General features: G+C 37.1%; 1 protein-coding gene across 7 annotated transcripts; it reads right to left on the minus strand.

The window, feature by feature from the left end:
* Positions 1 to 2,747: 2,747 nt before the first annotated feature.
* Positions 2,748 to 13,165, minus strand: LOC149829477 (zinc finger BED domain-containing protein RICESLEEPER 1-like). 7 transcript variants are annotated; one of them, XM_090015968.1, is made up of 8 exons: positions 12,983 to 13,164; positions 12,272 to 12,393; positions 6,845 to 8,778; positions 6,670 to 6,756; positions 5,590 to 5,625; positions 5,425 to 5,486; positions 4,553 to 4,670; positions 2,748 to 2,974 (listed from the first exon to the last, which is right to left on the minus strand). In XM_090015968.1, the coding sequence occupies exons 3-4, from the start codon at positions 8,772 to 8,774 to the stop codon at positions 6,728 to 6,730; spliced, it is 1,959 nt and encodes a 652-aa protein (XP_089872094.1). In that variant the 5' UTR covers positions 8,775 to 8,778; positions 12,272 to 12,393; positions 12,983 to 13,164; the 3' UTR covers positions 2,748 to 2,974; positions 4,553 to 4,670; positions 5,425 to 5,486; positions 5,590 to 5,625; positions 6,670 to 6,727. The 7 variants fall into 7 exon arrangements, with proteins under 7 accessions (XP_089872094.1, XP_089872092.1, XP_089872090.1 ...); XM_090015966.1 differs by lacking the exon at positions 4,553 to 4,670; XM_090015964.1 differs by lacking the exon at positions 4,553 to 4,670 and having other exon boundaries at positions 5,425 to 5,494.
* Positions 13,166 to 22,753: the final 9,588 nt, after the last annotated feature.

Raw genomic sequence — 22,753 nt, forward strand, 5'->3', positions numbered from 1 at the left:
TGAGATAAAAGTTAGGAACCAACTTATGTAATAGTGTTGATCCACTAAGGTAATGAGCAATGGTGTAGTATCATATCCCAAGGAGAGTAAGTCCTTGATTGAAAGTCTTTTTCAAAGATTCTGTATAAATTTCTAAATGAAACCGAGATAGTTAACTTTCAGAAAACTCTAACGATAGAGGTGGGTATCTATGCTTCATTCTTCTGAGAGTGAGAGAAGAGATAAAACTGATTATTGATCCAAACCGGAGTTTGAAACTCATGTAATTAACTTAACCTCTTCAAGTTATTTGATTTGGCTAATCCAAGAAAAAATGGAATGGATCTCCCATAAATCTCATTAAGCTAGATAAGGTAGATTAAGATGTAATGCCAAAACATCGCCTATCACACATTGACTGGCCTCCGCCTCCGCCTCCGCCTCCGATTGGTAAAACCCTTGAGGTCCCCCATACCCACCGGAGAGTACACCAGCTTTGACCTTGCAGCAAAGGATGCCTCCTATGGGTTTTCGAACCTGTGACGTCCTGCCAACTTAGTGGCATTCACAAGTCACCCCTACTAGATGAGCCGAGCCCTTGTGGGCATTCTGACTGATATCGTGAATTCTAGTAGACCTGAATATATTTGTTCCAAAATATATGTCACAACCTTAGGCTTTCCCTTTGTTGAAGGGATAAGCATACTTTTCTAGGTCTAATAACTGTGAAGGCTCGGAAAGTGAACATAGAGTGATCATCTACACTAACCACAAAAAAGAGCTTGACGAAGTGAGCTCAAACCTAAACTTATCAAACAAATTGATACGTAGCTTATTAGTGTTGTAATAAAATTCAGATTCACATTCGGATCTAATACGATCCAGCATGTCAGCCCCTAGCCTCCATAGTTCGAGAACTTGGCTTAGCGGATCAGGATCGGTAGAGTCAAAGTGAAACTTGTTTGACCATAAATTAGTGCTGTTGGTTTAGGCTAGACCCAGTTGAGAATGACTTGAGTCTCTCAAAATATGCATGTGTAGGGAACTCAATAGTATGAACTATGAAGTTGGGATAGGATATCTAACCTACCCAGATCCATTTACAGCTGGACATGGTAGCCCTCTACAAGGCATCGCTAATTGCTTGGTTAGGTCTAGTTGTGGCCTTCCTATCTCCAAAGCAGAAGCCCCTAAAATTGGAAAGCATTGACCTCCCACAAATTTGACTATTCGACACACGACTGTTTTGATCCCATTATGAGGTTTTTAGGGGAAAAGGATCCAGTTTTATGACATAATATGCTGCAGATCTTATGCCAATCCTAGCCGTCCATCCAAATTCATCCTGGCCGTCCACATTCCTAATTGCTGATACATATAATCTTAGCCATCCAAATGCATTCTGTTGGTGGGTGGATCGTCATATGATGTGCAACATCATATTTCATAGGATACAAAACTTTTTTCCTTTCTTGGACGTGATGGGCATTGTGGAGCCTTATCCCACTGTGCATGAACTTTTTTTTTAGAAAGACAAGCTGGGGTTAGGCAGACCCCTACCAGTTATACAACTATACCATTGGGTTTTGAAACCTGCAACGTCCCAACACAAGGTGACGTGCACTGGCTGCTCCTACCAGACAAGCAGAGCCCCCCGTCAGTGCATGAACTTTAGCAATTCGATTTTGGCATCGAGGGCCACTTAAATGGGGATGGACTCAGGTAGGGTATGGGTCGAATTATGCTTGACCCGACATTGTTTCTATTTTTTTTAGAAAAAAAATTGGATCCAAATCTTGGAGAGCACAGTAGAGTTGCAGGTCCAGTTAGAATCTGAAGATTTCGGGTACTGAATCTGACCAAAACAGGCTATTGGTTTTTATGTGGAAAAGGTCCGGGTCATCTTGGAGCCAGTCACAACTCGGATCTGAATAAAACACTCACATTTGTTATGGATCCAACCCATATTCAGGTACATAATATCTAGGTCAGACAGACTGGACCCAAGTCAGATCTGTGGCGAATTTGCACCCCTAAATTCTCAAACATGACAAACCACTCGAATTCCAAGTCTCCTAATGCCAAAAATCATGGGGGGGACCAAGATTCGAGAGTTATCAAATGAAGTGCGTGTTGGATCTAGCTAGGCACGTCCCAGACTTCATCAGCGCAGATCTGTCATTCAACTCCAAAAGCTCATCCATGATTATCGGAGCAGGATCCAAAAAAACAGCTCCACGCCAGAGGAGACTTTGGATCAAACACCAAACTTGTTGGATATACAAGTTGGGTTCCAGATGTACATAGAGCCAGAAGCACTCCAGCTCGGATCAGGATATGATCGAGATATAGCCACACAAATAGGGGCGTTTGAAAGCCTCGGATCTTAGATCCAAGGATCTGTTGTGGCATTGGACTAGATGAGGTGCCTCCCTCGATTTGAGATCCAATGCTTTCAAACACAACCATAGTGAAAAGAAAGTCTTGACTGGCCCTGGTCAATGCAGCACCGGGATCCACCCACTAAGGTTGGCCAGCACCCAAATTTGCATGGGAAGGGACCATGGTTTGACGGAACCAGAATCAAGTAGATCAAATTCACTCTCCATACAGATAGAATTTACCCAACCAAGCAGTCCAAAACCTGATGCAACTGTCCTGAACATGACTCAAAACTCTTCACATCAGAATGGACCCACACCCAAGGGCCCCAGCTCAGGACCACCATCTTCAATGCTTAAAATTCACTATCGGAATTAAAGCAAGCGTAACATGCAAATTCCTTGTATACCAGATTCAATTATATGACAATGATTAAGACATGTAATGTATCAGCTGGTTCAACATGTTTGAAATTTCTGTCCAAAACCTGCCTAGGGCTACAAACAGCGTGAAAGGTGGGTCACGGTCACGGTCGCGGTCTCGCCTGGGCAGCTCCCTTTTGTCAGGATGTAAAAACAAATGTGGTTCAGATCCAGATTCGGACCTGTAGCACCTGAATCAGAAAACAAAACATGGGTCAGTCACTGCCTGTCTTCATTTATAGATTTGCTAGATGCTGATTTAACATGGCTGATCCAATCTCAGGTGTACGTACATCTGAATGGCAACAATTAGGGCAGGCTTCTACACAGTACACATCCAACACAGAGAACCAGAAGTATGCTTTGGATGCAGATTTGAACTGACACATTGACAGATCCGACCGAAACCAAGTTGGACAGAGCAGCTAGACAACACTGGGTCCACAAGGGCATGCCTGAACATTCAAAACCACAAATTGCAAGATCTTAGGCTGCAAATGGGTAAGACTTGAGGTCGAATGAGATAGCTCAATGGTTAGGCTGTATCATAACCGAGGGGTCTTGGAATTGAATCCCACGGGTTATCAAAATTAAACTCCAATTGGATTCCAATTTGTGTTGAAAACATTACAACTATGGCCTGTCAACCAGTCTTGGGTACAAGAAGTCGTCGCCATATCCCACAATAGGAATAACCAGTTGCAACAGGCACCTCCCAAAACCCAGATTAAACAGACAGGAGATTTCTGGTACACAGAAACAAAAACCAGAAATGACAGTTTCCAACAACAGACAACAATGGTGTTGTTGCAGACATAAAATTTGACAATGGGACATAGATGAAACCAATGTAGTCAGTATCGGTGTGTATCAGCCTGTATCGAGCCGATACATATCGTATAGGATATGATTCACCCCTAAATCGACTATTTTTTAATAAATGTAAAAAATACTTCAAATTATTATTTTAATGGCTTTAACATGTGTCATGTTCTGATTGACATGTAATATTTTTTAATTATTTTTGGCCAATTCAGAACGATTCACTTGAGTATCAGTATTGGCCGATTCACCTGAATCATTGGCCAAAAAATACAAGGCCGATACCGACACTGACAACATTGGGTGAAACAACAATCTGTGTGTGGAGTACGTACTTAATTCTTTCCATGTCAAATTTATTTACATACAACATTAGCAACACATAGAAGTGACAAATGTACTATGCACATCAATATGGTTCCATAAACAAATAACAGCTAAACAGATCTCAGATACTTCTGAGACTAGTAGTTATGACTATCTGATATGGTAAGTTATCTAGATAACTAGACTTCAGCATTCAACGGTTTCAAATAGATCTGTCACATACAGACAATAGCCAGATTTTTCTTTTCATGTGCAATTTGACAAAAAAACACATGATGTCATACTAATCTTTTGAAACTTACCAAGAACAGATTTCCTAACCGATAAACACCTATGCCTGTAGGCATACAAAAACATCAAGAACTACAGCATAATGTGTCTAAGAAGAAAAAAGAATAGTAGTAACTTAGATAGAACCATCTAGACTCAAACTGCCTCAACATGTTTATATGCACCGTATTTTGTTTTAAAAAAAGATCAATCTCTAATAGGGACATAAGAATAAAGAGCTGTTTGGGTATTGCTAAAAAGAGCATATTTCTTCATGTCAAAACTAATTTAGATTAAGAAAAGAAAAGGTTTTGAAATGAGAAATGAGGACTATTTTTTTCACAAACAACCTTCTCTTGCTGGGGATTCCCTGTTTCATGTCTTCACCCTTTTCTTCTCCATTCGCACTGCTCCCAGCAAACACCTAATTGCCTTCAATTTTCCACAACCGATTGGGCCATGGTTTGGCTAGAAAATGATAGGAGTCAGGACAAAGCTTTGTCATCCTCATTATTTTCCGGCCAAGTTATTGTCAGAAGTCAGAAGAATTATGTTAAGACTTCTTTCTGTCATCACTTTTTGGCAGCTTCTTGGCCATTTTATGACTGGAAAATGATGTGTCCAGTGTCCAACTGCACACATGATATAGTGTCCCAGCCTCCTTTGTACTTTCTGGCCAATTTATCACCAAAATGTTTTTTGAAAGTGATGACAAAGGGTCTGTCTATCATCACTTTTCTGACAGCTTCGCAATCATTTTATGGCTGAAAAATGATGGGCATGTTGCCCACCAACACATATAGTATTTTTCCTATCATTTTCCAGTGTTTCTATTGCTGGATGGGCAACTGAAAGCAAAAGGAAAATAATGGATTTTTCAGGCTTTCCATATGGAGGGCTTAAGGTACAGAAAGGTCTTGAAACCAAACCGTGACAAACACCACTTCAATGATCTTGAAAATTTTGAGTGTGATAATTTGATTTTCAAAACTAACACAAAATTATGTTTGAAAATTGCCATGAATGGGGCCTAAACCTTCAATAAAAGAAATCAAAACAAATCTATAAATGGATGTAAGATAAATGTCGTGTTTGAATGCACCATGCAAAGACATGACATTCAAACAAGGAATCTCGAATCCCCATTTTAGTACGAAATTGAGATCTTTACATTTGACTAATAACCCAAGGATCTTGAGGTCGTCGGATCTAAAATACTTACACGGAAAACCTGTGATGGAGCCACCAACCTACTTATCTGCAGCCGATACCTATTTACACTTCCTGAAAATCTAAGTGGATGATAGGCCACAAACAACTCATAATTTTTTCCAATCAGCTTCACCATGAAATGAGACAAAACTGTGAGTCTGTGATGGGCAATCACCTTCTATGCAATTGTGAAACTATTTTCCTCCCATTGCTGCAAAATAAAGGCAACAACAGACAGCAAAGCCACCAAGAAAATATAATTGAGATTGTCTACAATTACATCTCCAAATTGAGAGTGGAAACAAGGCATCAGTTGCCGCAGCATCAAAGGGTGAGGCATTGAGAAGAGCATATTACTGAAACACTGAATTTTAAGTACCACATAACTAAAAACAAGATATCATGATCTCAACTCGAATATAGATAGGAGATTACAAATCTAAGTTCAGGTGACCTAGAAGCCTTCATAAATAAACACCCAATATGATAAATGTTCATATGAATGGAAAAGCTAATAGCCTTTTTTTTAAACAATTAAAAAAATATATATTGAATGAACCAGAAGAATGCAGAGTCACTTAACATGTTTGAGAATGAAGGTTAACAGTTGAAGAAAAGCTTATTTATAGATGTTTGTTTGCATTTTTCAGGATATACATCTGGCTGAACAAGAAACAAAGGCAAGAGCACAAGACACGCCAAAAATCAGCAGAAGAGAATGAGAAAATGAATTTACTAATGCAAATTAGGCTGTTCACAGCAAATGGTCAACATGAAAACAAGAAAGGAAATCAGACTGTCCAATGTGACCATAATTTTATAGAAGTCCATCATAAATAACATGGACAACAATCCATATAAATTCCTTCCTCAAATCCATAAGCAACTAACAGCTGTGGAAGGGAGAACACACCCACGTTTATTTGTTAGTGATCTCTTTGCCTACACATTCGTCCATGAATAAGTTTCAAAGCATTGAGAGAATTTTAAAACTTCCACAAGTTCTCATCTGTCTACTAAAATATACCATTGGGCATTGAGCAACTAATTATACCTTAAACCTCATATCCACTGAAGTTACTAGAACTAAGTAATGGTAATGATTAAATGAAAAGGAAACCACATTAATTTGTCCATGGAGTGCAATCAATATTAAATTTTTCACCTGGCGACACTGAAAATACCTTGTGTCGCTTCAAATCATTAAAATTTAAGAAACAAGCAGTATTCAAAAGAGAGACAAATTTGTGTATACCATATATATAGCAGTCTGTACCAATGCACTTAAGATGGATATGACTGGTGATATCAGATCAAGCTTGAGCCAAGGACAAGGCAGAACCTAACATTCATAGTAAAGGAAAACAGGTAAGAGAGATATCACAATTAAAAAAACAATAATAAGTTGAATATTAGATAGACTAAGTTACCATCAAATTCATCCAGCAACCAATCTTGTGCACAAATCAAAGCCTGCACAGTGTGTGAATCCAGTGAGCTCTTATATGCATCAAGTACTTTGCCCCTAGTGTTAAATGTTGACTCAAACGCAACAGTTGACACAGGAATCCCCAAAATATCACGGGCCATTCTCGATAATATTGGATACTTGGGTGCACTCACTTTCCACCAACTTAAAATGTCAAAATCATGGTTTCTAGGGGATACACCCTCTTCCAAATAGAGATCCAGATCTGACTTTGATCGTTGGCTTCGTGAAGTAGAATGAAGGAACTCATCAAACCCTCTCAAGTTGTCACTGACATCATTGGTGATGCCAAGCAAAATGTTGCCATTAGATTCACAAACATGACCACTTTCAACTTGACCGCTGTATTCTTGGTAAGGCAGATTTGTTGTTGGATGGCCAGCATATTCATTGTATAGATTTGTAAAAGTATCATAAACTTCCTTAATGTGTTCAGCAGCACTGTTTCCATAAATCTGATGGTAATAATATTCTACCAGTTTCATTTTGAATCGTGGGTCCAAAATAACTGCAACAGCCAGAACCATACTGCACAGCTTCCAGTACTTATCAAAATTGTCTTTCATCTTTGAAGCCATGGAACAAACAAAGGCATTTATGCTCTTGGACCATTCATTCAGTTGTAACTTCATCGCACATATTGCAGGGAAGTAAAGGTTGGAGGTGGGATATTTGGTCCCCAAGAAATCCTTAGCAACTTCATACAGTGATTTCAAATGATTACTAATCAGGCTTGTTACTTCCCACTCTCTGTCTGTCGGTGCCATATTATAGCTAGGATCATGTTTCTGCAAATAAGAAAATGCTTCTTTATATTCCAATGCAACTTCAAGCATGAGATAAGTGGAGTTCCACTGTGCAGGAACATCGAGGCACATGCTCCTTTGACTATGAACTTGAACTTGATTAGCCACGTCATTAAACTTTTGTTCCCTTGTTTGTGAACTTTTGACATACTTGACACTTTCTCGAATCTTGTCAATCACCTCATTTATCAACTCCAACCCGTCTTGGGCAATTAGGCTGAGAACATGTGTAGCACATTGCACATGAAACAACTGACCATTACCCATAAGCATCCTCTTTTGAGTAAGAAGGTCTTTAATTCTTGAAACAACGCTATCATTCGTGGAAGAATTTTCCATCGTCATCGTGAACAACTTATGATAAATATTCCAATCCATTAGACACGTCATAATAATCTCTGCAAGTGCTTCTCCAGTGTGAAGAGGCTGAACAGTCACAAAATTAAGAATCTTTTTCTGTAATGCCCAAGCTTCATCAATGTACTGTGCAGTCAAACACAGGTATGCAACATTTTGATAGGATGTCCATATATTTGCCGTCAGGCTGATCCTGCCAAGGAGTTTGTCCAAAACCTCATAAAGCTTCTCTTTTTCTTGCTCAAAAATTGTTAGGCAATCGGCCTTAACAGTGTTGGTCGATAACATCTTGAATTTCGGCTGAAGATTGTTCCCAAATATTCTGAAACCAACATGTTCAACAAGAGAAAATGGATAATCATGTAGAATGATCATCCGTGCAAGATCAAACTGGCTCTGCTCTTGGTCAAACTTGACATTACTCATAATCTTAGAGGGTTCGGGAGTTACAGCTGGTGGAGTTTCTTCCTGGTTCTTATCAGTTATTGCAAGTAATTGATGCGCTACATCATCACTAGGCTTTTTGGCACATCTCAGTAAATGTTTTTTCAAATGTGTTGTGCCACTACCTCCCACGAATTCCTTGCTACAATTCTTGCACAGGGCCACCTCCTTCCCATTCTTTTTTATCTTATTAAAATCATTCCATACAACCGATCTCAGCCGCTTAGGTTTCCTACGAGCAACCAAGTCTGACATCTCTACCATATTGCTGTATAATTGATAAAAACACACACACACACATTACACAACTTCACCAATGCAAGTCAAAGTTAAACAGTGGGAAGAGCATAACATACTGAATTATGGAAAATAGAAACAAAATGCAAGCGACTCACAAAAAATAATATTAAAAATAGAAACAAAATACAAGCATCTCACACAAAATAATGTTATTTCTTCGTTCTTTGTTTGTCTCATTTTTGTATCCATAGCTTCTATTGTAATAAGAAAAAAAAAGTTGTCACAAAAAAAGAAGTAAATGGTAACTATGAACAGCTTCGAAATGGGTCATACATGCATGGATAAATATCACAATCAAATAGCTGATGTCAAAGGTTCAGAATGGCTTGGATATCCAACTGAGTACATATCCATTTACTTGTATCCATTAAAGAAAAAATCTGAATAATAACTAGATTTAGAATTGTTTGGAGGTTTACACCCCGAGTAACATTTGAATCCCAATACATGTCAGACATAAAAAAATTAACTACAAAAGCTAAACGGATTCACACTTGAAAGTAGCCTTTCTCATCCAAATCTAATGGTGAATCCTGTTAGGTCAAGCCCGAGTACATAGGATTCATCAATGCATACATCGAACCCACTTCCCTATCAAGATGGGATCAGATTGGATCCAACTTTTGACAGAAAATACAGAGAATCCAAATCCACCAAAAGGACTCTGAATCAGAGTATGGGTCCAGACCAGGCACCCCCATGCAAACTGTGAAGGCCATTTTGTTAATGACTGTAGTTGTATACAGATTCCCCAGCTCTGATTGAGCATCTGATGTGGTCGAATCTCACACATTCCATCACACAACAGGTAGGAACATGGAAATTTATTCGACGTATTGAGCCATGATAAAGATCCATCAATCCGGGCATTTTGGAACCCCTAGGTCCCACTAGGTGGGTCCAAATGAGTTATGATCTGGCACCAAAATACTTGGCTCCCATCAAGAATCCATTCCTGAGGGATCTTACCATAGAACAGTCCAAATCTTTTGAAGGCTCCAAAGCAGGGTAACAAGGAAAAAGAAAGGAAAGAAGAAGGCAGCATATATAGTCTGACTCAGATCACAGACAACAAAGTTCTGACTTTTGAACTGGTTATTGATCTAGGGCTTAGAAGATCAGGTTCCAGGATCCAGATATTTTGAGATCCATTCCAGGCCAAAGTCCAATTTCAGGATCTAGATCCAGCCAGCACCACTCTTAGATCCAGAATAAAAAGCCTCAACAAGAGAAAATGGATAATCATATAGAATGATCATCAGTGCAAGATCAAAATGGCTCTGGTCTTGGTCAAACTTGACATTACTAATAATCTTAGAGGGTTCGGGAGTTTCATTCTGGTTCTTATCAGTTATTGCAACTTTGCAAGTAATTGATGTGCTACATCATCACTAGGCTTTTTGGCACATCTCAGTAAATGTTTTTTCAAATGTGTTGTGCCACTACCTCCCACGAATTCCTTGCTACAATTCTTGCACATGGCCACCTCCTTCCCATTCTGTTTTATCTAATTAAAATCATTCCATACAACTGATCTCAGACACTTTGGTTTCCTACGAGCATCCAAGTCTGACATCTCTACCATATTGCTGTATAATCGATGAACAAACACACAGATTACGCAACTTCACCAATGCAATTCAATGTTAAAAAGTGGGAAGAGCATAACAACATACTGAATTATGGAAAATAGAAAAAAAATGCAAGTGACACACAAAAAATAGTATTTAAAATAGAAACAAAATACAAGCATCTCACACAAAATGTTATTTCTTCGTTCTTTGTTTGTCTGATTTTTTGTATCCATAGCTTCTATTGTAATTAGAAAAAAAAATAGTTGAAAAAAAAGAACTAAATGGTAACTATGAAAGCTTTGAAATGGGTCATACATGAATGGATAGATATCACAATCAAATAGCGGATGTCAAAGGTTCAGAGTGGCTTGGATATCCAACTGAGTACATATCCATTTAGTCGTATCCATTAAAGAAAAAATGTGAACAATAACTAGATTTAGAATTGTTTGGAGTTTTACACTCCGACTAACATTTGAATCCCAATACATGTCAGACATAAAAGCATAACTACTAAAGTTAAACGGATTCAGACTTGAAAGTAGCCTTTTCATCCATATCCAAATCTAGTGCTGAATCCTATTAGGTCATGCCCGAGTACATAGGATTCATCAATGCATACACTGAACCCACTTCCCTATCAAGATGGGATCTGATTGGATCCTACTTTTGACAGAAGATACAGACAATCCAAATCCACCAAAAGGACCCTGAATCAGAGCATGGGTCCAGATCAGGCACCCCCATGCCAACTGTGAAGGCCATTTTGTTACAGATTCCCCAGCTCTGATTGAGCATCTGATGCGGTCAAATCACACACATTCCACCACACAACAGGTAGGAACATGGAAATCTATTCCAGACATATTGAGCCATGATAAATATCCATCAATGCAGGCCATTTTTGAACCCCTAGGTCCCAATAGGTGGGTCAAAATGAGTCATAATCTGGAACCAAAATACTTTGCTGCCATTAAAAATCCATTCCTGAAGGATCTTACCATACATCCAAACACGAAACAGGCAAGAACAGTCCAAATCTTTTGAAAGCTCAAAAGCAGGGTAACAAGGAAAAGAAAGGAAAGAAGAAGATCACAAACAACAAAGTTCTGACTTTTGAACTGGTTATTGATCTAGCGCTTACAAGATCAGGTTCCAGGATCCAGATCTTCCTGGAACCTGTCCTGGGATCCAGATCTTTTGAGATCCATTCCTGGCCAAAGTCCATTTTCAGGATCCAGATCCAACCAGCGCCATGCTTAGATCCAGGATAAAAAAAACCCATGCTCTATGAAAATAAATCACTAACGCCCGGAGATGCAACCCAGATCCGAACAACCTCTCCAAAGACGCAGAATTCACGGCTAGTGCCCCAAAATTTGCATTCTACATGAGATATTCATAAACAAACAATGCAGGAAATTCTGAGTTCTACATTTATCGCAATCATAAACATGATCAATATTCCCCATTCAATATAAAAATGATGAATAAAACAGCCACATAAGCTAATGCTACATATAATAAACTCATGAAAATCCTTTCACAATATTAGCTGAATTTTTGTATCTTCCTTCAACAACATTAATTTATTTCTGCATGTAATGATCCTTCAAAAATTACCAAACTTGCACTTGTTTTACTGATTCATCCCATTGAGAAATCGAATCACAGATGACTTAAAAGCATAAGTGTACATCCATTAAACCTACCATATCTAAATTGAATAAGAGGATCTCCATAAATCAAATGAAACGAATATAAGCTAATTCCAACTCCAAACATGAGAGAGAATACACAAACAGATCAAACCCACAGAAAAATTGCAAATGGCAGTATGACGTTGTATATGTCTGAAAATCAATGTTAAAAGCAGGTAAGCATTACCAAAGCGTCACGGTAAGCAACCGAAGCAGAAGCAAGTTGCCGCAGTTATAGTCTTGGCCACCGATCCTCCATGCGTTTCAGATCAACAGAAATCCCACACAGAAGCTCAACATGATTTTTGACTAATGCACCATTTCAGATCGAAATAGCCGAAACAGAACGAGAATAACATGATGAACAGAAACAAAACAAAAGGAAAGTGAATGCCGGAGATCGGACTGATCTAATCATAAACTGAAGATGAGAAAAACATATGCATGTGATAGGCCTTTTTAGGCCACATAGAGGATAGAGAGCCAGCCGAACAATGACCAACTTGAGGCCTTTTTCCGGCCAGAGACAAAAAACAGAGAGTCCGCAGGAAAATGGCCAGCCTGAGGCCCTTTTCCTGCCACACACACACAAACACAGAGACGGGTGGCCCTTCTCCGGCCAGAGAGAAACAGAGAGAGACTGGCCAGAAAAGAGCCCCTTTATGGCAAAAGAGAGGAACAGGGGGGGCTAGCAGGAAAAGGGCCAGCCTTAGGCCCTTTTCCGGCCATACAGAAACAGAGAGAGACTGGCGCCCCTTTACGGCCAGAGAGAGGAACAGGGAGAGAGAGCAGGAAAAGGGCCAGACCTGCCCTTTTCCGGCCATACAGAAACAGAGAGACTGGCCGGAAAAAGGCCCACCTCCACCCTTGTTTAACCACAGAGAGAGAGATACCATACCTGCGACGGCGCCGGTCTGACGATGCCGGCGGGAGAGGATGCCGGCCGCCGGCCGGAGGTTAGGGCACGCAGCGGCCGGGGCTGCGAGGAAAAGGGGGGAAGAGGCTCTGCGGTGGTTGGGTTGACAGCTGGGGTTTCGCTCACACGGACCCTGACCCAGATTTTTTTTTTCAAATCGGTTTAGCCCAAAATCCGGATTTGTAAAACTTATATGGTGCCTGATTTGGAATCAGATTCGGGTCCACGTTTTCAGTCAGATCTATATTCAGATCGGATCAAAAACCGATCTGCTTGTAGGGCTGCAAACGGATTAGATGTATTCGGATATTCAATCTCTTAATCCAACACATTATTTTCAGATTCAAAACCCAACGATAAAAACCAGATGTATATTTAGGCCGGATTCGATTTGCTAAAGCAATTGTATTTTTTTTTTAGTTTTGGATTGGATTGCGATCAGTATTTTAAACTTGGATCTAGTTCATATCCGTTTCAAAAAACAGATCCCTTTTTCATGTAAAAAGCTTATTAGTTTTAACTGGATCCGGTATTGCCACTTAAATTTCCGATCTGTATTCAATCTGATCATATCAGATCTAATTTGGACCCAAATTCTGATTAATGTCCGCATTGTACATTTCCAATTTGGATCTAACAAGATCCAGCCCATATTCAAACTCTTTGCTGCTTGTTGTTTACCATCACCACTTAGAACACGTCTTTGCTCTACTTTTACTGGCATGTCAACGGGTCTGTTATGCCTCAATCCCGACCTGTACCGGATCAAATACGCTCCAGTTTGGTAACAAAGAAATAGGCCACTATTCACTAAGGTGGCGTTTGAATCATGGGACGGCAAGCGCCAGTTGCACTAGACATGTCCAGTCGCTCCCTTTGTAAAATAAAAAGGCAGCGGAGGCGGCTTTGTCCTGCCAATCAAACGCAGTACAAGGCCCTGCGTAGGGACTGCTTTGTCCCCACGCGGGTTTGTACTACAAGTCAAACATGATCTTAGAATCGGGTTCCGTTCAGTCCCCCCTGCAGGTTTATACCTCGAGTCAAAAACAGTCTAAGAATTTGAGTCCGTTCCATAAGGTCAGATTAGTATACGAAGGTGAGTACGGTTATGAAACTTTATATCAGTCTCTGGTTCGACCGATAGGGTCAGATTAGTATCATCAATTGTTGTTCACTTATAAAAAACACCAGCCTGCCATCCGTTGCCAGAAAATCCCTTGCCAAAAAACCCGACCCGGCTCCAACTGCCGTTCTCCTCTCTCAAAGAAAAGAAAAGAAAAAACGGAAAGGAAACCCTAATCGAGTTTTCTCTTTCATTTTTTACGTATAAGCTTTCACTTATAAAAATAAATTTTTTTGTTTGAAACTAAAAATTCCTGAAAATTATGAAAAAGGGTCTCTTTAACATGTTATTAATTCGGGTTTTTTCTGAAAAACAGAAAACCAGTACATCGACTTTTTTAAAATTACAGAAAAGTGATTCTCTTATTTTTTGTTAAACTCAAGAAATTTCAAACATATATAGTTTGCTAGATAATTACAGAAAGGCTACTGATATTTTTTGAAATTATAGAAAGATGGTTGAATCTTTTTGTTTAACTCATACAATTTTCAGTTTGAAGTTTTTGTTTTTGCTTATAAAGGCTTCTGCTTTTTTGAAAAATACAAAAAGGTGGTTTATCTTTTCTGATAAACTCAAAAATTTCAGAAAGTGTTCTGCTTTATTGAATTTTCACAGAACATAACATTTAATCTTTTCTGATATTACGGAAAGAGGATTCAAAACTTTTTGTTTAACTCAAAAAGTTGTAGAAAGAGGTTTATGTGTTTTTTCTTACATAAAGCCTTTTCTTTTATTTTTTAAAATTGCAGAAAAGTGGTCATGAGTTTCTAAAAACCACCTAGTGCTTGTTTACATTAAAAGTATTTAGAATTTAGCAATTTTGTGCATATTCTTGCACGTTTAAGTATCTTATTACATGCTAAATTCGTTTAGAAGGATCAAAACTAGTTATATTTATAAATATTAGTTGAAATAAGCTTTATTAATTCTAATATTTGTTTATAATTAGGAATATGACAAATCAAATAGTCACGGCTAAGCTGTTCAAAATTGAAAAATTCAATGAGACAAATTTTGGAATGTGGAGAAGGAAAATGAAATATCTATTAACACATGACAAGACCCTATATGTATTGAATAATGTAAAATCTTCATTAACCGATAAGAAGAGAAGAAAGCTCATAATAAGTTTATCGAAGATGATCTACTTGCTCGAGCAAATCTTCTAACATTTATGCAGGATGTCCTCATCCGAGTATTTAAAGACTTTGACACTGCAAAGAAAATGATAGAAGAAGTTAGAAAGAAGTATGATATGACTTTAAAAACTCACATTTAACTTCTTCTAAAGCAATACAACTAATACAGGATGAAAGAGTTAGATAATATAGTCGATCATATGAATCAAATGCTGATAATGGCTAAGGACTTAGCCGTAGTTGAAAATGATATTCCTAAGCGAATGCAAATCTCTATCATACTAAACGACATTCTTCCAACTTGAAAGATGATGCCAATTGCCATGAGATTAAACAAGAAAAGCCTTACTCTAACTGAGTTCCCTCTTCAATTAGCCCTTGAGCAAGAGCACATGTCAAAAGACAAGAATGAAAAAGTTATGAATACCAAAAAATCCTTTCCAGCAACCTCTCACAAATTCAAGCCTAAAAGCACATTCTTTAAAAAAATTAAGAAGAATAAGTTTAATAAGAAGCATTCAGTGCAAACCAAAAACTCCAAGACTGCAACCAGGAGAGCATGTTTTTCTTGCAAAAAAGTTAAGCATTTCAAGAATAATTGCCCAAATAGAATCAAGAAAGAGAATTCAGGAAAGCAAGTAAATGGAAAACGAGAAATAATATGCACTATGTCTGAATTATTGATCGAAGATAATGATCTCCCAAGATGGTGGATTGATTCAGGGACGACACAACATGTGTCTAAGTCAAAAAAACTTGTGGAGATGAAAGAGTTGAAGCTTGGAGATCATAAAGTGTATATGAGAAATAACACCTATAGTGATGTAGTCAGGATAGAGACCTACAGGCTCCAAGTAGAAGGGACCAATCTCCTACTAACAAATGTATTTTATATACCTTTCATGAAAAAAAATCTTTTAAAAGTAGGAGATTTTGCTAAAAAAAATTTAAAATTCACTTCTAGGGTGACAATGTCACTATTGGGAAAGATGTAAAAGTGAAGCTCAGGGGTCGCTATGATGCTGACCATGGTCTTTTCCATTTAAATGTAACTCATATAAATAATGCAATGATTTTTTAGGTTATATTGATTGTGCATTTAATGTCGATACATATTTATGGCGTTTAAAGTTAGAACATGTAAATGTCAATAAAATAAAAAGAATAATTCGCATGAGATTGTTACTTTATCTTAAAAATATATAATTTGAAAAATGTGAACCATGCATATCAGGTAAAACGATTAGAAAACCTTTTTCTAAGGAAAGTGGATCATATGACTTACTAGTTTTAGTACACACAGATATATGTGGACCCTTAACAGTAGAAACACATGAAAAGAAGTCATATTTTATCACATTTATAGATGACTACTCAAGGTATATATACTTATATATAATCTCTAAGAAATCTGAAGCTCTAAAAAAGTTTAAGGCATATAAACATGAAGTTGAAAGATTACTAGGAAGAAAAATCCAAGTTATTAGATTTAATAGAGGAGGTGAATATAACTCTGACGAGTTTAAGACCTTATGCAATGATAATAATATAGCTCCTCAAACAACTATGCTTTATACACCACAACAGAATGGTGCAGCAAAACGAAGGAATAAAACCTTAATAGATATGATAAGATCCATATTGGCACATGCAAATCTTCTCAAGAAATTTTGGAAAGAAACAATTTGCAATGCCATGTATATCCTAAATAAGGTTCCTTCTAAGACTGTAGAGCTTACACCCCATGAATTATGGATTGGTAGGAAGTCAGATTTGAGTCATTTACGAAAGCGAGGATCACCTACTTATGTGTTGATTCCTAGTCAAATGAGAAACAAGTTAGATAGCAAAACTATCAAATGCATTTTCATTAAATACCCAAAAGGATCAAAGAAATATTGTTTATATAATCTTGAAAAGGAATTTATAGAGAGTAGAAAGGTAGAATTCCTAAAAACAAAATAAAGTAATTTTAATCTTGAAGATGATGGTGTCTTTCTAGATATTATAAATGGTCTTGAGGTACCAAATTAAGAGTTAGAGCATAACGATCCAGTTGTGAATAATGAGCAAAACTCACAACCAGTAATTGAATAAGAAAAAATAAGAACTTCTCTATCCTATTTGAATGATTATTATAATTCTTAAGTGAGGAATTATGTTATTCCATAGATATGGATGAAACTCTTGACAACTTAAGTTTTGAACATGTAGTTGCTTTCAATGAGTCTGAACTATGGAAGAAAGCAATGAAAGATGAGTTGGACTCCATAGCAAAGAATAAAGTTTGAGAACTAACTACTTTGCCTAATGGATATAGGACAATTGGTAGTAAGTAAGTTCTAAAAAAAAAACTCAAGGAAGATAAATCTATTGATAAATTCTAAGGCAAGATTAATAGCAAAAAGATAATCTCAACGAGAAGGGATTGATTACGAGGAAACTTACTCTTTTATAGCCAAACTGACATCTATTCATATTATTTTAGCATTGGTAGCTTATTTTGATCTTGACCTATATCAAATGGGTGTAAAAACATCCTTATTAAATGGTGAACTAAATGAAATTATTTTCATGTAACAACAAGAAGGTTTTGAAATTGAAGGTCAATAGGACAAAGTATACAAGTTGAATAAATCCTTATATGGACTTAAGCAATCACCAAAACAATGATATTTAACTTTTCATAATGCTATAACCAAATTAGGTTATGAGGCAAATAGTCTGGACCATTGTGTATATGCCAAGAATAGTGAGAGTAAGTTTATGGTGTTATCCCTCTATGTTGATGATATATTAATTGAAGGAAATGACATAGACATGATAAATATGATTACATCATGGTTAAGTTTTTTATTTGAAATGAAAGATATGGGTGAAACTTTATATATCATTGGAATTAAGATACAGAGAGACAGAAAATCGAGATTGCTATATCTAAGTCAAGAAAAATACCTTGACCATATTCTAAAAAAATTTATAATGAAAAGTACCAAGGCAAAGAGTACTCTTGTAGTAAAAGGCCTAAAACTAAGTAAGAATGACTGTCCAAAAGATGAATAAGAAAAGTTGAATGTTCCCTATGCTCGGGCAATTGAAAGCTTGATATATGCAATACTTTGTACTAGACCTGATTTAAGTTTTGTTGTAAGTCTAGTAAGTAGATATCAAAGTAATTCTGAGGTCTCTCAATAGAAAGCAGTGAAAAGGATTTTTCGATATCAGTCAGATAGTTTAAAGCTTGTAGGCTACTCAGATGTTAATTTTGCTGGTGATAGAGATGTAACAAAGTTCATCTCTGGTTATTATTTATGTTAAGAGGTGGGGTAATTGAATGGTCATGCAAGAAACAAGGGTGTATGACACAACATACCTAGGAAGCTGAGTATATTGCTTGTAACATGACAGCCACATTTGGTGTGTGGATAAATCACTTTTTAAATGAGTTAAAATTGGATATTTCAAAAGATCCAATTCAACTTTATTATGACAATAAAACAATTATAAGACTAATACAAACAGGAGCTAATAGCTCTAAAAGTAAGCATATTGAAGTTAAACATCAATACATTCATGATATGCATACTATATTCCTTCAAGTAACGTATAAGCGTTGGTCAAAATTGGAAAAATCTACCTGATATATTTTCAGTCAAGAACAAAAAAGGCCCTTAACTTCAAAGAAAGATCTTTGTCAGGATAAAATACAATAGATGCACCCTACTCTCCACTCCTCACATCACATGGACTCTCTCTCTCTCTCTCTCTTCTTTGTCCGAATAAAGACAACACCTTTGGGGACTCATTCATAGATTATAAATGCCGATGTTCTATCCACTTGGAGTTGCTTCAACCACCAGCATTGATGAGCTTGAGCATTGGTCGCCATTGGTCCAGACTGTCCCGATAGGATCACATCACATGAGCAACCGTCCGATGGGGACCGTGCACCTTTGAAAGATGATAGTCATTGGTCCTGTTCACAGTGGGACCCACATGTCTTTTCTGGTAAGACCTCTGATAGGTGATAAATTGATAGTTTGGTGAGAACTGATTCTTGATACGGACAGCTCAAACGGCCAATTAGTACCACTTGCAGTAGTAGGAATTTAAAGAGAAATTTTTTCATTTAGTTCTTCCGAGTTTTCTGTACTGGAGTGGGAAAAAAATGCTTATTTACCTCAGAGAAAATAAAGAGAAGGGTAGTTTTTTTTAGTTATTTCAGGCTATTATTGTCATCTGATTTATTTAACTGAGATTTAACGAGTTAATGGACAATGGTAATTAAGAGCAGATATACATTTGGTCGTTTTCAGAAAAACAGAAGCTCATTTCAGGAAATTCAGAAATTTGAGGCCATTTTTTTGGGATTGAAGGCAAAAGGTGAGCCCTAGTGAAAAATTCCAAAATTTGAAAAATCCTCAAAACTTTTTGCTTAATGGTAAAATCAAAAGACACCTTAATAAGGGGAGACTGTGGGCTACAAGGTGCTGGATGTGCTAATCTTTTTCATTAATGGGGTTTTGTGATTTATGAATTTCCTGGAAAATGTTTTCATATTATCTTTATGCATGACCCATGCTTTGGTGCATGAGATGGCAATTTTTTTTTTGGTTAAAATGTTTCTTAAACTTGTTAAATCTCCCCTAAAGCAAGAAGGCAAACATGCATGGACTTTTTCTAGCATTTGTAATTGTCGCATTGCATGCATAGAATCAAAGTATTGGAGCTTGGCTTAATCTTTGTTTCTGCAGAATATTTAGGTCGACTGTTATAATTCAGTGGTTTTAGGACAGTGCCAGCAAGTTTTTCACCTGACTGTTTAGGTAAATGAGTTGATTGGATCAAGACACTATATATCTGGATAACATCATTAGCTCCGTCCAAATTGGTCCCAGTCCTTGTTCGATACAAACTTTTTTGTGATATTCAGCCCTTTATGTGGCGATTGAGACATGCATCAGTGTCCATGTTGGGGGACAGGAAATTCTCAGAACAGGGGGCAACTTGGCCCCTGTATGGAGTGGCCAGACTCTCTTGTGATGGTGCTGCATCCTTCAGTACAAGTTTATCAAACTGGGTCTACGATCGTGATAGATAGTCAGTGTTAATTGAAACAACTTCAATGTAATTTAAGATGATCGAACTTGGAAACTCCAATCACCAGACTTGATCTTACATGGCCATTGACAAATTCTATGTCCATTTTTTGCCTTTGACAAACGATCCAGGTAAAGTTTTTCATAATTTGTTCACCAAGGAGAAAATAAATGAACTTGATTTGTGCTGAAAAGGGGCAAATTACACAGTGTACATGGATTATCAGTAATATTTAATCTCATAAGGACGAAAGCTTTGATTGTTTGAGTGGGTGTATGTGGGGCTTATCTTTGCTGCTACTGATAGCAACATACTATCTCGTAATCATGTTGATTTTCTACTAGTTTTTTTGATGAAGATCGATTTTCTTATAGTTGCATTTGCTGTACATGCACACAGACATTCAAGCTATGGGATGCATGTTAAAATTCTCTCCAATTTTATGCTACAAGTAGAATGCATTAACGATCAACCCCTCTGATTGGATGAACCTAAAATTCAAACGGGAGTTTATGCATTTGGAAAGGTGAAAGCTATCGATTCCTGGAACTCGCAGCTGCCGCCTCTAGGAGTTGGTAGTTACCAAATCCTGTTTTGAGTGCAAATACAAAGGAAAGACTATCTCACCTCCTTTCTCATTTCCATAAATTACCTTCTCAAGATCATTCAAACAAACAAAAAATTTAACCCAAATACTCAACACTCATCCCAACTCTCATCCCAGCTACTAGCTACCAAGCATAGCCTGAATAGATTTGGAAGCAACTTATGTTGGTCAGTTCCACATGTATGACAAGTCAAAAGCTAACAAGTTCCGAGCAAATAATAGTTAGTTCCTTTTTTTCTTCTTCTTAATTCAATTAAAAACATAATAAAAACTTGGAGAGTACATGAGTTGATTAATTGCCCAGTTAATATGAGAAAAGGGTTTTGAAAAAGGAACAATCTTCCACTGTGTTTGCCTTTCGAAAAAGGGAATTTCAAAATAGTTTTGCAAAAAAAAAAATGGGCATTCTATAAATTCGATCATTTTTTTTGGATATGTTCATAATCATTTTTATAGATGATATTTTTGGTTTATTTAGAGAGTAATGAAGGTCACCGAACCCATCTTCGAATTGTTTTGGAGATTCTTAGAGAGCATAAGTTTTATGTCAAAATTTTCAAGTGTGAGTTTTGGTTGGATCGAGTCATATTTTGGGGCCATGTGATTTTCAAGGATAATGCGCAATAAACCCAACAAAAGTAGAGGCAATTATGACATGAAAATAACCAAAGAATGTTTTAGATATTTGCAGATTCTTAGGACTCGCTAGATACTATAAGAGATTCATCCAAGATTTTTTGAAGATTGCAACACTGATGACTAAGTTACTTCACAAGGGTGTCAAGTTTGTGTGAACACAACAATGCTAAGAGAGCTTTCAAGAATTGAAAAGAAGACTTACCACAGCCCCGGTGTTCACTATTCCAATAGAACACATAGGTTTTGTAGTGTACAATTGTAACGCCCCAAAAATTCAGGACTTGTAACTTTTAGAATAGTTTAGAAAGCTTTGAAATCATACGATTATCATAGTTTAAATAGTACTTCAGCGGAAAATGATATTTTTAAAACCACAAGTCAATGGACCTTGAGTGCATTACAATGTAAACTTTTCTTTGTCGAATTCCGCACAACTATTGAAATCAAATGGTTTCGAAATGCAATTTCAATAATTGAGAATTTGTTCATGGGTTTTTACAACTCATTATATTTGTTGAAACCAAAAAGAAGTTTACTAAAACAGTTTTAGTAACTCAAGGTTTAATTAAAAGAGAATTTTTGAAATACACTTCATACCAAATTTACCATGTCCTCAAGAGCGAAACGTCAGGGAAAGAAGTTTATCTTGATCTCATCACGCCATCATGCCATCGCAGACTGTATCACCTATACATCACTTGCCCATAAAATGGGTTAGTTTCATTAAAAACTGGTAGGTGCACATACAGGACGATATAGAACATAGTTAAGCAGAATAATTTAATATGTGAAGTAGACAGACAATTATATAGAAATTTAATTTCAACAAATTCATGGAGAAACTATCATGAGCACAATGCTAAAATTATTACAAGCATTTCACCGACACAAGTAGGCTAACCATTATAAGCAAAGAACTGCATAAGCAATTTACCTAACAAAATACAATGCTACATCAACCACACACACAATTTCATAAGTATTGAAACCCGTTACATGCTATAACTTTCATACGTGCATAACTCAACACATTGTGTGATTAGATTTAAATTATATTTTGATATTAACTGGCCAAGTGGGTACGCACAAGACACGACTCTAGAAACAACCTAGACTGATCCGGGGGTTTATTATGCTATGTATTT

The sequence above is a fragment of the Nuphar pumila genome, chromosome 8, assembly GCF_984573655.1.
Source record: "Nuphar pumila chromosome 8, dmNupPumi1.hap1.1, whole genome shotgun sequence".
Lineage (NCBI taxonomy): Eukaryota > Viridiplantae > Streptophyta > Magnoliopsida > Nymphaeales > Nymphaeaceae > Nuphar > Nuphar pumila.

Excerpts from the sequence above, each read along its gene's own strand:
- LOC149829477 (XM_090015969.1), bottom strand. The coding sequence starts at position 8,774 with ATGGTAGAGATGTCAGACTTGGTTGCTCGTAGGAAACCTAAGCGGCTG. Across the intron at positions 6,757-6,844 it reads GTTGCTGGATGAATTTGATG|GTTCTGCCTTGTCCTTGGCT; the intron begins GTAACTTAGTCT and ends TATGAATGTTAG.